At 38.7% G+C, this 15,784-nt stretch overlaps 1 protein-coding gene across 2 annotated transcripts in view; it reads right to left on the reverse strand.

Moving 5' to 3' along the window:
- The window catches only part of LOC136869794 (phenoloxidase-activating factor 2), a 166,805-nt gene that overhangs the window by 44,659 nt on the left and 106,362 nt on the right, over positions 1–15,784 (reverse strand). The window contains exon 2 of one of the 2 annotated variants that reach the window (XM_067144877.2): positions 3,812–3,997. In XM_067144877.2, coding sequence (XP_067000978.2) covers positions 3,812–3,993 — 182 coding nt within the window. In that variant the 5' untranslated portion in view covers positions 3,994–3,997. Of the gene's footprint in view, positions 1–3,748; positions 3,998–15,784 lie in introns of both variants that reach the window. The other variant, XM_067144876.2, reaches the window with a different exon arrangement.

The raw sequence follows: 15,784 nt of genomic DNA on the forward strand, positions 1-15,784 counted from the left end.
TAGAGATATTCAAAACTCTCATTCTAATATTGTTACATTCATTTGAAGTCACAGGGTGAAATACTGGCAACCAGGAATGAGTTAGCTGGAAATTTATAATGTTCAATAAAGGACCATTTATATTGGTATTATAAATTTACTCATTCGGCATAAGTATTTCAGGTTCTCTATGGGAATCAACATCTATATCATAAGTGGTATGTTCCGAGCTGTCAGTGGAGAGATGGTGTGGAATGACATTAGCAGACGAATAAGTTTTAGTGGGCTCTTTAAAAGTAGGAAAGATGAAGATAAAGTTGGAATTCATGACAAATTGAGATGAATATTCATTTATAAGAAGGGGAGTTAGGGACTGGAATAACTTACCAAAAGAGATGTTAAATAAATTTCCAATTTTTTTTCAATTCTTTAAGAAAAGGCTAGGAAAACAACAGATACAGAATCTACCACCTGGGTGACTGCCCTAAATGCAGATCAGTAGTGAGTGATAGTCAATATCTTATTACATATTATTTAGTGTGGTGATGGTAAAATTAAATCTGTTGTGTGCAATGTGCAGATATACAGCATTCCTATTAAGAGTCGCATAAGGGATATCACAAATATACTCGTAGGTATGATCAATTGGTAGGCTACATATGTAAAATGTGTACTTCTAAAACAATGAATTCTGTGAGTAATGTTCTAAGCAGACCTTTTCTGCAACTGTCCCTAACTGAAAGGACAGAGATAAAGACATTCTATAGACAAACACTTCATTTACAAGCAGAACAAGTGGAGCAATATAAAGGGGTGCAAATATTCCAACCAAGGGTGTATACAGAACACACAAGGTTGAGTGGCTGTGACTCAAGGAATGTGTTTTTCTGTTTTCCATGCATGTTATTTGGACATGACATGACATGACATGACATGGATGAAAACTGGTGTAACAGATCTTCATTGTAGGTGTATAAAATTCCCTGTACTTGCAGCAAGGTACTGTATTAATTGGCCAAACATGTCAGTCCACTAGTACTCTTATTAAGGAACACCATCAAAATATCTGTGTCAACCAGCCAGAGTAGTCAGCAATAGCTAAGCATGCCGTATCAATGGGTCATGATGTCGTGTTCAAAGATTTCCAAGCTTTTACCCACACTAAACATTGCAGATCTAGGATTATACTGAAAGCTGTGGAAATAAGTAAAATATCCTGATAATTTCATCAGGGACACTGGCCATCAGTTAAGGAGTACTCTTCCCTATCCTTTCACTATTGTTATTTCATTTCAGTGTTTTCCAAATTCATACTCTCCTTACCACTAGATCGTTCACTCTAGGCTATGCACTGTGGGGTCATACTTTCATAACCTGTATACATCTTTTACTGTATTATTCTTTCTTCCTTTCACTGCCAAGTCTTCAACCTTGTTGTAGTATGTCCTCCTCCTCCTCCTCCTCCTCCTCCCCGCCTGACTTACAATAATTTTTTTCCATTTTTTTTTCTGCTACACACCTTCCTTTCCATCTTCAGATTTATTCTGTCAGTAGTCTTTTGTTGCACTTGATTTTATTTTTTATTAATTTCTTCTACCACATTTGTCTGATTTGTCTGATGACCTTACTGTTTACTTCGCATGCACATATGATGCAACAAGAAACATCTTAATTGGAGCTCGGAAGGCTAGCACCAGTGAGCCATCTAGTGATGAATGAGAATACCACTTACTAGAGACCAACGGTAAAGCATTCTCAAACTGAAATCTTGATTATTAGGGAAGTCTTGCTCGTGAACAGATGAGATTTTCTTCTTAAGATGCGGAGCAAAGTTCTCTGCAAAACAAAGAACTTCACCTTGTTTTCCGACATGGCAAAAGCCCAATAGCTTATCATGTCTAGTAAGCAGAATGTTCTGAACTTGTCAGTAGAGAGATGGCATGGAATGACATTCAGTAAATGAATAAGCTTGAATGGAGTTTTTGAAAGTAGGAAAGATCAATATGAAGAAAGAGTTAAAATTCAAGAGGACAAAATAGGGCAAATATTAGTGTATAGGAAGAGGAATTAGGGATTGGAATAATTTACCAAGGGTGATGTTCGATAAATTTCCAAGTTCTTTGAAATCATTTAAGAAATTTAAGAAACAACCAATAGGGAATCTGCCGCCTGGGCAACAGCTATAAATGCAGATCGGTGGTGAATGATTGATTGATTGATTGATTGATTGATTGATTGATTGATTGATTGATTGATTGATTGATTGATTGATTGATTGATTGGATACTTCATTATATTTTTTGTGAATTTTAAGTTCGGGTGATACATCTAAGCTATCCCTGTGGTGTAGGTGTAGCATGCCTACCTCCTACCTGGAGGCCACAGGTTCAATTCCTAGCCAATCCAGGGATTTTATTCTGGAGTGAGGACTGGAATGGAGTTCACTCAGCCTTATGAGACCAACTGAGGCAGTGGTGCCGACTTTGGGGGCGGGAGGCAAGATGTTTTCTGCCCCCATCAAAAATGATCTTAGAGGAGCAAAGTGATTGCTCCTCTAAATTTCTCCTCCTAGATGTTAAGTCACCTTAAAATGTTCAGTTTGGTAGTCTTTGGAGGCTGCTAAGGCATTGAATCTGGAGGTGGTAGACGGTTGTATATTAAGAAATGAGATCAGAAAGCGTGTATTCCTTCACTTAACTACCTTTCCCAGTGGAGACTGTTCGGGCGGTACATATGATGGCAGAGATTTTCACATTTTATATCATGAAATGAACGATGTACAGTAATAGGACATTTATTCAGAAAATGTATTTATGAAACAAGTTTTTTTATTTGTGATTATTTTCGATAGCTTTGTACATAAAACATTCCGTCAAAATAATTATTTATGACTCAAGTTCTATTTTTCTATTTACCTGTGAATATTATTGAAAACTCTGTTCATAAGACCCGTTCAAAAATGTATTTGAGAAACAAGCTCCATTATTGTTCTGCTACTTTTTTTCCACTTTGTTTGTGAATGTTATTACATAGGAATGGTTGCATTAATAGTTGTTCCTCATTACACATGCCTGCGTTCATGCTGATCATGCTCCCACCAATAATTACCCGAAGTCAGCGTGCCTGAACTGAGGAGCTGTCTGATATGAGAGACAGTGGACCCAGTCAAGGAAACCAAGCTAGGGAGGTCATCACACCGAACCTAACACTCCAGTATCTGCAGGCCATACGGCTGGGCAGCAGTCAACTTGGTAGGCCAAGGCCCTGACATGCTGTTGTGTCGCAAGTTTATTGTTTGATACATCTTTCGTTGTCTTTCCAATCTGGCAATTTACTCATGTTACTCAGCTTCTTGAAGCTTTTGTAGAATTTTAATTAGTATTGAATCTATGCTAAACATTTACATTTTAGAACAAAATTACTTACATGGAAAATGTTGAAGTAGCATCTTGCTCATGTCATTGTGCTCTGAATTTTTCTTTTTCTTAAATACAAATGAAAATGTGACCATTAAATCCTATCATGCACAGAACTTTCTTGACTTGACCATGAGTAAGTATAATTTTCAAAATATATTTTTCAGTTCATGGACAAGGAAGATTTACACCACATAATAAATTATATCTGACATTGCAGCAAAGCAGAGTTGTAGTTCTGGTATCCTATTGATCTTTTTTTTCTTTCCAATTTTTTCAAGACTTTTTACCGTTGTATAACAGATGAAAGGACAGTTGCAGAAGAAGGTTTGACCATAGAGCAAAGCACTCACCCTGGCTGATCAGTAGCTGCACAAAAACAAGGCTTGTAAATAGTAGGAGAAGGATTGCCGAACCTTATGTCTATGATGTCGATGCCATTCTGATTCACGGATCCATTTGTACACTGGTAGTATGGCACACAAACGCAGTCCTGAGGAACAGCTCTTCTAGTTTCTGTCGGTTTGTCTTCCAGACCTTGGCTCTGACCATACTGAACCACTAGTAGCACTGCAGCCAGCACAAATAAATTATTCATCTTCCTACAAAATAAAAACAAATTAAATAATGAAAAATTTAGTTTGATTTTCTACTGCAGATGAAGAGGAAATATTTACTAACAGAAATATTTTATTATAATCTATCTATTACAATCTATCTATCTATATTTTATCACTAACATCTTCAGTTGCAAATAAATGAGAATTAAACTAGTTTATTCCTCTATGAAATATTATTTAACCCCTTCAAGTGCAGTGATGCCATATGACAATATTTCCAGGTCTTTTTAATGCATTCATAATTCAATATGAAGCTGTATAGTATTATGAAAATTTACCTTGTGATGTTAGGACGTAGCTGGTAACATTGGGGTAGTTCAACAGACTATCAGTCCAAAAGATTTGAGTATTTTCAGGACTTATTTTAAAATACCTTATGGTTTATATTACACTGATTATCACTTAACATTTTTCAAAATGGAGAAAAAGGATTATTAATAATAACTAGCTGAAACCTGTCAAGACGTGACTGCCAATGGAGTAAATATTTATTGAAAAGTAGGAAATTGAAGCAGCTAGCTTTCATCTTCAGTGTTAATTGCTTTTTACAAGTTATTTTACATCTCACCGGCACAGATAGGTCTTATGGTGATGAAGGAAAAGCCTAGGAGTGGGAAGGAAGTAGCTTTGGCCTTAATTAAGGTACAGTCCAGCATTCACCTGGAGTGAAAATGGAAAACCACGGAAAACCATTTTCACGGCTGCCGACAGTGAGGTTTGAACCCACTATCTCTCGAATGATGACATCTTATGCAGAAATGAAGGTTTTGCTATAAATTCCAATCACGATATCATCATGTGCTAAAATTCTGGCTGGTAGTTCAATAAAATTTGATCCGTTACCATCTGGAACAATTCCCTCTAATAATTGGTACCGGCCAAGTTGGCCATGTGGTTAGGGCATGCAGCTGTGATCTTGCATCCAGGAAATAGCAGGTTCGAACCCCACTGTCTGCAGCCCTGAAGATGGTTTTCTGAGGTTTCCCATTTTCACACCAGGTGAATGCTGCAGCTGTACCTTAATTAAGGCCAAGGCCACTTCCTTCCCACTCCTAGGCCTTTCCTATACCATCATCGCCATAATACCTATCTGTGTCAGTATGATGTAAAGCAAATTGTAAAAAAAAAAAAAAAAAAAAAAGAAAAAGTGTTTAACAATGACAATTTCGTTTTTACAAAGTGATCCACTTTTTTGTCCACCAGTGCGCACAGGATCATCGACGAAAAACGCATTCATGACATTTGTGTTGTTTTGTTGGGGCACGTCAACAATTTCGTTACTATAATTGCAAGTTGCTCCCGATTTACTATGAGCACAGTGTTGGCTAAATCAGAATTGAAGATTGGTACATTAGCTGTTTGCTCGTAATAAAGGTACAAACCTTTGGGTTTCCAAGACAGTAAATTATGACAGAGGATTGACTTGCTTTCCTCTACCAGAGTGGAAGCAGTTCACAGCCTTTGTGTTAAAATGTTAAAATTACAACATGGAGAAAAGGACTATTACATTTCTCTGACTCATTTCAAGCTAGCAAATATAGGGAGGGCTACAAAGAGGCAGTAACATTGTGCTGAATACCTTCTTCTTGAATAAGCGACTCTGCAACACAACACAGATGGGAACAGCTGACCGAATGTGCATGCGTGCTTGCCCCATTCCACCTCCCCTCTCATATCGTATGGCTCAGCGCTACCTGTGTCCAGGTGGCCTTGAAGTACTGCTAGCGCATTAGCGAACCAGAAAACTACATTTTCTTTAATAATTAAAAAATATAGAGCAATATATGTTTATGCTTTTAAAGACACTGTAAATCTACAGGCCAAAAGCTTTCGTCAGAATGCTTTACGATGTCAATCGGTTCATCCATTCTCTCAAACTTGTGTTCATCAATATCAGCCTATGTTTTAAATATTATAGCAACAACAACAACAACAACAATAATAATAATAATAATAATAATAATAATTATTATTATTATTATTATTATTATTATTATTATTATTACTTTTTATGGACACATGGTCCGAATGAATTCAACACGGTTAACCAACCGCATTTTCACTTTCCTCCAAGAGAAAAAGGCAAAGGGGGCATGGTTCAGTGAGGTACAGAAAGATCTGCAGGAGATTGGGATCTCATTTGAGGATATCCAAGAGCGTGTCCCACTTAAGAAAAAACTCCAGAACATCAGAGTTTCCCACCAAAGCCGAAGATGAAAACTGGAAAGGCATGGACGGAAGAACGAAAGGAGCAACACCGTATACGAATGAAGGAGTACTGGACCAACATTAAAGCTCAAGGGAAACAGCTGAAATGACGTGGTCCTTAGTTGGCCGAAACGAAACAAGAATAATAATAATAAAGTACTTTTATATTCAGTTATCTTTAATACTCATATGAAGAAGCCAGAATGCAAATTTTGCTTATAATTTTCTGACTGTTCAATTTTTTACTAATTTACTCTGATTTAACCTACATTTTACAAAATAGAACAGTATTCACTATCTTAAATGCTCAACAGTCTGATAACTTCAAAAGAATGAAATAAAGTTTAACAGGGGTATCGAGTACCCATTCTACCAGGCCTTTGGTAAAAACAAAAGGTTAAAGTTACTGGCCCAAAAATCAAAATGTGAGGAGGCAGACACTTACGCTCCTTGAAAATTTAAATGAATGCAAAAAACCCTATTTGGGCTTATGGCCTGATATTACAGAAGCTAAGCCTATACTACTGAGGTGACTAGAAGGTAAGTTACAGAGATTACAAGATAGAAAAGGTTATAAAATCATAGTCACCTCAAAATCAAGTTGAGAGGGAACACGAGAGGGCAGTTCACTATCTCTTCCCTGATTTCGGTTAAGTTCTTTTGGCTTGTTTGAAATTTACATTTAAGGTTTGAAATTTACACTTTAGAAAAATAAAGTTACATTACTAAAGATTTGAAATTTACATTTGAGAAAGAAAAGTTACATTACAAAAGGTTTGAAACCTTCCCTTCAAGCTAACTTTGAAAGACTATCAGAATTTAAACTGGATCTGCCATTACCTTGAGCTGGTGGACCTCCTGAAGATGCCTCCGTTATGAACACACACTTAGACTGGAGCGATCACAAAGACAACTTGGTCTGAAAATGTGCCAACTTTTATAGCCGAGGGCAAAGTTCCAGAAAACTCTGGTCTAAGGCCCTGACACACCCCTAATTCTCATTGGATAATCAAATAAATATCAAAATTTTCTCATTGGTAAATAATTAAATGTACAAAATTTTTAATTGGCCGACGCCTTAAGTTGACGGGAAGAGATAGAACTGTTGTAAACTTTAGCACACTGAAAACAAGGTAAAAACAATTCAGTTTAGGAAACCTTAACATACAAAATTACTCTAGAAATTTAATAGTTCATCTTCAAACCAGTGGGCACAACATAAGTTTATAGTAGCAACATCTGTTGAGAAATGTTCAAACTTCTTGTACTACTTGTTCCACAGTTTCTTTACAGAAGGCCTTATCCAAGGTGCTTAATTTAGATGTACGGGGCGGGTGTACCTCCGGTACAATCTCCTTCACTCATTAGTCAGTTATCACTGTTCCCATGTCAAAATAACTTGTAGATTTTGATATATATCAAACTAGGGTTATGATCAACCCAGTTCTATTACTGTAGTAGCCCTCATTTCTTCATAACAAGTTTTTTTCTACATTTCCCAAAAGTCACATTTATATGACAAAATATGTTTTGAATGTTTGCTCCTCAAATAAGCAAAAACATGTCTGTCCTATGAAGTAGGCATATTCTTAACTGAAACTACCGAGATCAACCAAATCAACTGACCAAGTTGGAAGCAATAAGGTCACGAAGTATTCTGGGCTGTCCTTGTCTGTAAATAGTGAACTTTTCTGCATGCCTTGAAGCCACCATCTCCTGTGTCTCTGGCTGGGCAGTTCTCTTAGTAATAGGTGATTTCAATGCTAACATTGGAGACAAGACTGTGGACAACCACATTTATTCTGTAAGAAGAAACTTTGGCTTGGGCACATGTAATGAAAGAGGCGAACATCTCATTCATTTCTGTATTAACAATGGTTTTGGTGCATTAGAAAACACTCTCTTCCATCAATATCTGAGATGACTGTACAAGTGGTCAGCTCTGAACAGGATCTATTTGTAGACATATGGGCTTACAGGTTTATGCCATGTCAAGAAAACAAGGTGAAAATCTTTACGTTGTGCAAAGAACTTTTGTTACTTCTCAAGTACACACGGTGTGATGTTGTCATCTCCTGCTTGTAATACCAGTGCTATGCCAGCATACAGCGAACCACCTGGTGTTGAATGAGCATACCACCACAGCTCCAACGGTAAAGCATTCTTAAATTCAAACTTTCATTATTGTAGTTTCTTCCTTGTGAACTGTTGAGATTTTCTTCTGAAGTCGCAGAGCAAGTTCTCTGTGAAATCTAAAGAGTTTTGCCTTGTTTTCTTGACACGGCATAAACCCAAAACCCCATATCATGTCTACAAGTACGAGCCATAAAAACATTAATGTTAACAAGGTCTACTTTAGTTGATTATATCCTAGTTCGGACAAGTTGGTGCACCTCACTGAGAATATCATAGGATATAAACTTCATGGTTTTGATCTGCATTGAATTGTTGATTATATCCTAGTTCGGACAAGTTGGTGCACCTCACTGAGAATATCATAGGATATAAACTTCATGGTTTCGATCTGCATTGAATTGTGACCACAATATTAATTATTAATGTCATATGGCCCACCTTTTTCAATACTATATTATGCAAATGCGTAGCCAAGACGCTACCAGGAGCAGTTTGCGGCTCCGATCACCAATTATTAATGACACATTTTGCATCAAGCTTAAGGCACTAACAAAAACAACTGCCCTAAAACTCCCCCCCCGGTATTCAATTCCCAGGCTTTCTCTGAGAACCTTGAGCTGACCATTCAGGAAGAACTTGCCAATGTCGAGCAACTTCCAACAGAGGCAATTTGGACTAAAATTAAGATCCTCATAAAAGGTATATCAATATATACACAACCGAAGTTACTTTCAAAGACAGAGATGTTTCTCACACGGTACGCTTGCACTGGCTGAGAAGTGACTCAAACTGACAGTGGAAGGACTGGTAGATTCTGATGCTTTCAGGAGATACACAGAGCTTTGAATAGCTATGCAAAGGGAATGTCGCTGAGATAAAAATAAATCTATTAGTAAAATCTGCTCTGAAATCCAGACGCATGGAGATTCCATAGAAACCAGTGGCTTGTTCACTAAAATCAGACAAATCACTTGGAAGTTCTCACATCATAGGCTACATGGGCCATCTGCAATGCTGATTATGTTTCAGTAACAGAAATTGAGGATGTGGTAGAAATATGAAAATACTGAGAAAACATATATAGACTAAACTTATTCTCCAGAGAAAAATCACAGTACATTTTCATCAGACAGAATCCAACATTCCGACATCTGATATTGAAGCAACAATAAACAGGTTAAGCTCACAGAAGTCACCAGGCACTATCATGATTACTGCTGAGTATATGAAACTAATGGACCCTCGCAGTATTGACATCATCCATCAAATATGTCAGCTGATATGGACCTCTGAACAATGCTTGAAGGACTGGCACACCTCCCTCATCATACCTATCAATTAAAAAAGTCTCTATGAGAGACTGCACCAACTTCTGCCTGATAGCTCACATCTCACATATGAACAAGGTTATGCAGAAGAGGCTGGAGTACTTCGTCTCCTGGAACTGGCTGGTTTTGTGAAAGGCAGAGATACCCGAGAGCAGATATTCAACCTTAGACAGCTTATACAGCTTTGTCGAGTTTGAAAACGTGTTTGATAATCTCCATTGGGACGAACTCTGGAAAATTCTGGGGGGACCGGTATGCCATCCCACCTTATCTATCTGTTGAAAAGTCTGCATCACTCTTGCCACTCAGTTGTCAAGATTTACAATGTCCTGTCCTGAAAATGCTGCACCAGGAAGGTAGTCCACCAAGGATGTATCCTTTTGCCACTATTATTCATTGTTTACAGTGAATACATCATGCAAGGCATCTTCAATAACCAATGCAATAAAAATCAATCTTATAAACACCCTTGTGTTCCATGTTATCTCCTATGCATCAGAGATTGATTTTATGCACAGCTGACCGCCACCCATCGAAGCATTTGAGATGTGGTGTTGGCGACGTATGTTTCTCATTCCGTGGACGGCACACAGAACTCTGTTTGCGATGAAATCCGACCGCAACAAAGATTGTCACGCGACCCCGGTACGCAAGAGAATTCTTACATTCCTAGGGCATATCACTCGCACCCTGATACACAAGAGAATTCTTACATTCTATGGGCATATCGCTCGCAGCCCCCACATGGAGAAACTCGTGGTCTTTAAGTGAAGGTGATGACGTGGCAGGCTGCCAACCCGTTGGATTGACCTCGTAGAAACCCTGCCCAACACCAATCTGGAGCAAACACCGTAGTCGATGGCGAGGACAGTGCGACATGTACTATGTGCTAGCTTACCATAATCGAAGCATTACCGTATAGTTTTGTTAATGGTTTAACATCGCATTAACACATTGAAGGTTTTCGGCAATGCAAGGATTGGGAAGGAAACGTCCGTGGCATTGAGGTACAGCCCCAGCGTTTGCGTGGTGTGAAAATGGGAAACAACGGACAACCATCTTCCGGGCTGCCAACGGTGGGATTTGACCCCACCATCTCCAGAGTGCAAGCTCACAGCTCCGTGCCCCAAACAGTAGCCTACGGCCAACAAGCTCGGTCAGAACATTGTAGTCACTATGTGTCTGTGAAGGTAAAACTGGTGGGATTTCAGCAGGACATATCAGATCAATTGGATTCAGGAGGCCAGTTAGATTGCATAGCCATAGATCTTTCCGAAGCCTTTGATAGAGTGGAACATGGAATATTATTAAAGAAATTGGAGGGAATAGGATTGGACATAAGGGTTACACGTTGGGTAAAAACATTTCTAAATTCAAGGGTTCAGAAAGTCAAAGTAGGAATTAACGTATCGCAGGAAGAGAAAGCTTGGAAGGGAATTGCACAGGGTAGTATAATAGGTCCGTTACTTTTCTTAATATACGTAAATGATTTAGGGAACAATATAACATCAAAAATAAGATTGTATGCAGATGACATAATTGTTTATAGGGAAATAAATACCATTGAGGATTGTTCAGAATTACAAAGGGACCTTGAGAGTATCCAACAATGGGTTGAAGAGAATAACATGAAGGTTAATGGAGGCAAATCAACTGTTACAACATTTACAAACAGGAGTTTTAAAACTGAATTTGAATATACTTTGGATGGGGTAGTTATCCCAAAAGATCGCAAGTGCAAATACTTAGGTGTAAGATTTGAAAGTAATTTGCACTGGAAGGGTCATGTGGATGACATTGTTGGGAAAGCATACAGATCGTTACATGTCATAATGAGGCTACTTAAAGGATGCAACAAAGAATTAAAAGAGAAAAGTTACTTAAGTATGGTTCGTCCATTATTGGAATATGCAAACAGTGTTTGGGATCCTCACCAAGAATACCTAATAAAAGAAATAGATAGTGTGCAGAGGAAAGCAGCAAGATTTGTAACAGGGGATTTCAGGAGAAAGAGTAGTGTGTCAGAAATGTTAAAGAAACTAGGGTGGGAAACTTTAAGTAAGAGAAGGGAGAAAACTAGACTTATAGGATTATATAGAGCCTATACAGGAGAAGCAGCATGGGGAGATATCCGTTGAGAGGCTTCAGTTGGAAAATAATTATATCGGCAGGACTGACCACAAATATAAAATTAGAAGGAATTTTAGCAGAAGCGATTTGGGTAAATTTTCTTTCATTGGGAAGGGTGTGAAGGAGTGGAACAGTTTACCAGGGGTAGTGTTTGATCCTTTTCCAAAATCTGTACAGATATTCAAGAAGAGAATGAACAGCAACAGAGAAAATAAATGAAATGTTAGAGGGCATTCGACCAGTGCAGGTTAATGTAAATAAAAAATGTGTATGAATAAATTTCCATCCCCTGGTTTAAGGAGTTTGGACAGCCAAAGTAGGGGACTGCCTGTAGGGGTGAAGTACAGTGGGGACTTCGAGGGCCCTGGGACTGCTACGGTAGCTGTGAAGGCCCTTCAGGAACTCTGAAAAGTGGTGGTAAAAGGGGCTCTGGTTAAGACGCAGCAGGTCGTTATGCTACTTAGGTTCCAGAATGGGTAAAGAAAAGAAAAAGTAAATAAATGCAATGTAAATTTTAATCTTATACCAGTTGTACAGTATCATTTGAAGTAATTCCACATACTGTATATCAGATGACTATATTTGTAAGTAGTACAGGAGATATTATAAGTAGAATTTTGTAAACAATGTAAATTTATTAAGGATGAGCTGTGTGTTTAATAGAAAAAATTGTTAGCGTAAATTATATAATATTGTATTATAGGAAAATTTTATTCTCTTGTTAATTTAATATTTAGTGCTTGACAATAATGTATTTTAGTGTACCATTTGCAACCGAGGTAAACACCTCATTTGCAAATAAAGAGATTTTGATTTTTGATTTGATTTGAGGAATATGCATTTAAGTAGGACAGGTTACTTATGTTGTATAATATTTAAGTATACGGTACTATTAATCAACTATATTTGGGTTTTGAGAGACTCCAGAGTGCTGAATTTTTTCCCTGAAGAAGGGATTATTTAATGTATCAGCAAATAACAGATGTAAAAAATCTCAATACTCTAACCATAGCTCGGAAATTTTAATTTAATTGTAAATCCTTTACCAAAAAATGATCGGAAGTGCGGCCTCCTGTTGCGAGAGAACATAGGCTATCTTCGGAGATTTTACAGCGTTTGATATTTCAGTATGAATCCACCGTTCGCCCCCCACATAGACCTGGAATACGGAACTTCTTAAAACGTAAGAGAAGGCTAATTGGGATAGGTATGTTCAGTCCTCAGCCCGAAGGCAGGCTGGTTGAATCCTCAACAGATCAGCAGCTGTCATAGGTAGCCTACACACGACAGAGCCAAGAATGAAGTTCATAAAGCAGTCTAAAAAAATGTGCCGAAATTCAACTGGTATTAGAAAGATATACAACCGAACCTCCATTATTCGAATTTTGAGTATCTCGAAGTAGCTTAAAATTCCCGGCCGTTTTTGTCCTATTCTTCACATGTATTTATTTCTCTATTACTCGAAATTCGGTTACACGAATTTCTCGATTTCTCAAAGCAAACATTTCCTCCCTTGAAGCAAAAAATACTCTGTAACTCGAATTTTGTACAACATGAATTGTGTAATACGGCATTTGTGGTTTGTAAGGAACAGTAGTTAATAAGTAAAGACAGGGTTACAGTGAAGCTGGGAACTAATACGACGGGAACCAAAAATCTAAAACTTCTGGTGATCGGGAAATCGGCTAAGCCTCACTATTTCTCGGGTGTAAATTAATTACCCGTCTCGTACGAAATCAACCCCCGAAGTCGCGGATGACAAGCTCCATTTATGAATCTTGGCTGCGTGGTATTGATGAGAAGTTTCAGAGTGAAGGGAGGAAAATCCTTTTCGTAGACAACTGCCCTGCTCATCCCAAGGTGCTCGTTCAGGAGTTAAAGGCAGTCCGCGTGGTATTCTTACCATCGACTTTAACTTCCAAACCACAGCCCATGGACCAAGGTGGTGACTAAAAGCTTGAAGCATTTCAATAGGAAGAGGGCTGTTCAGAGAATTCTGAGAGGAATTGAATCCGATGAATCATTAACGGACATTAATCTACTACAGTCGGTAGCAATGCTGAGTAAATCGTGAGCTGGTGTGAAGCAGGAAAAAGTTGTAGACTGCTTCCGCAAAGCAGAATTTTTGAATGGCTACTTATGAGCTTCAGAATACGAAGAAGAGGAAATCAGTCTTATTCCTGACGAATGGGTGGAGTATCAGCAGCTTGTTAACTGCGAAGCTGATTTTGAGGCTTACATAAATGTGGACTCTGGCGTTAAAGTGCTCGAATCTCCTATAGATACCGTCAACGTTGCTGCCGAGCAAGAAGAAGAAGAAGAAGGAGAAGAAGATTCCTAACAAGAAGAGTTGGAGCTGCCTTCTCCTGTACCGTCAGCAGACCAGACGTTGAATACACTGGCTATTCTTCGATCATACATACAGAGTCAGTCGAATGTAAATGACAGTGTTTTCACAGCAATAAATGTTAAAAAGTATGTGGAAGAAAAGAAGGTTAACAGTAAAAAAACACACAGAAGAGACCAACGGATTTTTTCCAAAGGTGTTAACGGAGGTATGTTTCTTGTTTCACTACTGTATGTACTATATCCTGTCTTCTAAAACGTTACTATACTAAGGGTTATAATTAAAGTGATGCCGTAAGACAGAGTTTGTATAATTTTAAATACTGTTAAAAATAGGTATTCACTATAAGCCCGTAGATACATATGATTCAATTATGTGCTATACATCCTCAAAAACGGTATTCTCTATAGCCTACCTCGAAATTCGGAGACGCCGAAGTGCCGGTATTTTGTCCCGCAGTGTTCTTTTACGTGCCGGTGAAGCTACCGACAGGATGATTGTGTATTTGAGCACCTTCAAATATGACCGAACATAGCCGGGATCGAACCCATCAAGCTGGGTTCCAAAGGCCTGCACTCTACCGGTTGAGCCACTCGGCGTGGCCCTTACTAGCATTTGTCGTTGATATTCTAGTAATACTGTACCCGTGAACCGGATATTAATTGCAGCTGTCAAACGATATGGGATCTTGAGAGCAACAGATTAATGAACTTCACGATCGGAGCCTTGTTATGATTCGATCTCTTACCTTACTCGCTCAAGGATAACTGCTAGAAGTTATAGCTTACATCATGCTAAAAACAGTTTCATTTGGCTACTGAACGGAATTCCCTGAAACTCTCATGACCAAGGTTTACTGCAATAAGACAGAAATCTAGTACGACACAAGTGGCACCGGGTTCCGAATAATGGCCAACTTTGTAATGACCAATGGACAACTTTAATGTATCTGCGTCTCTTACGGCTATTAGCAGTACATCGTGTGTGCTCGCGTATAACGTATTTGAAAAATCGAGTGTGACGTATTTTTTCCAAGGCAAAGTAAAGCAAATCCATCTCTTTACAGGACATTTCAAGAATACAGTAGCTACTGGCTTGCGTACCACTGTCGGTTAGGCACTGATTTTTAATTAATATTGTGTCTGCCTCTGTGGTGTAATGATTAGTGTGATTAGCTGCCACCCTCGGAGGTCTGGGTTCGATTCCCGCCTCTACCACGAGATTTGAGAAGTGATACGAGGGCTGGAAAGGGGTCCACTCAGAGGAGGTTCGATTCCCACCTCAGCCATCCTCGAAGTGGTTTTCTGTGGTTTCCCACTTCTCCTCCAGGCAAATGCCAGGATGGTACCTAACTTAAGGCCACGACCGCTTTCTTCCCTCTTCCTTGTTTATCCCTTCCAATCTTCCCATCCCCGAGCAAGGCCCCTGTTCAACATAGCATGCAAGGACGCCTGGGTGAGGTACTGGTCCTCCTTTCCAGTTGTATCCTACGACCCAAAGTCTCACGCTCCAGGACACTGCCCTTGAGGCGGTAGAGGTGGGATCCCTCGCTGAGCGAATGATGTGAAACAGGATCGATTTCCAAACATTTGGTTGACATGAGTGCTGGAGTTAAAAACT

The sequence above is a fragment of the Anabrus simplex genome, chromosome 1 (genome assembly GCF_040414725.1).
Source record: "Anabrus simplex isolate iqAnaSimp1 chromosome 1, ASM4041472v1, whole genome shotgun sequence".
In the NCBI taxonomy this organism is placed as follows: Eukaryota; Metazoa; Arthropoda; class Insecta; order Orthoptera; family Tettigoniidae; genus Anabrus; species Anabrus simplex.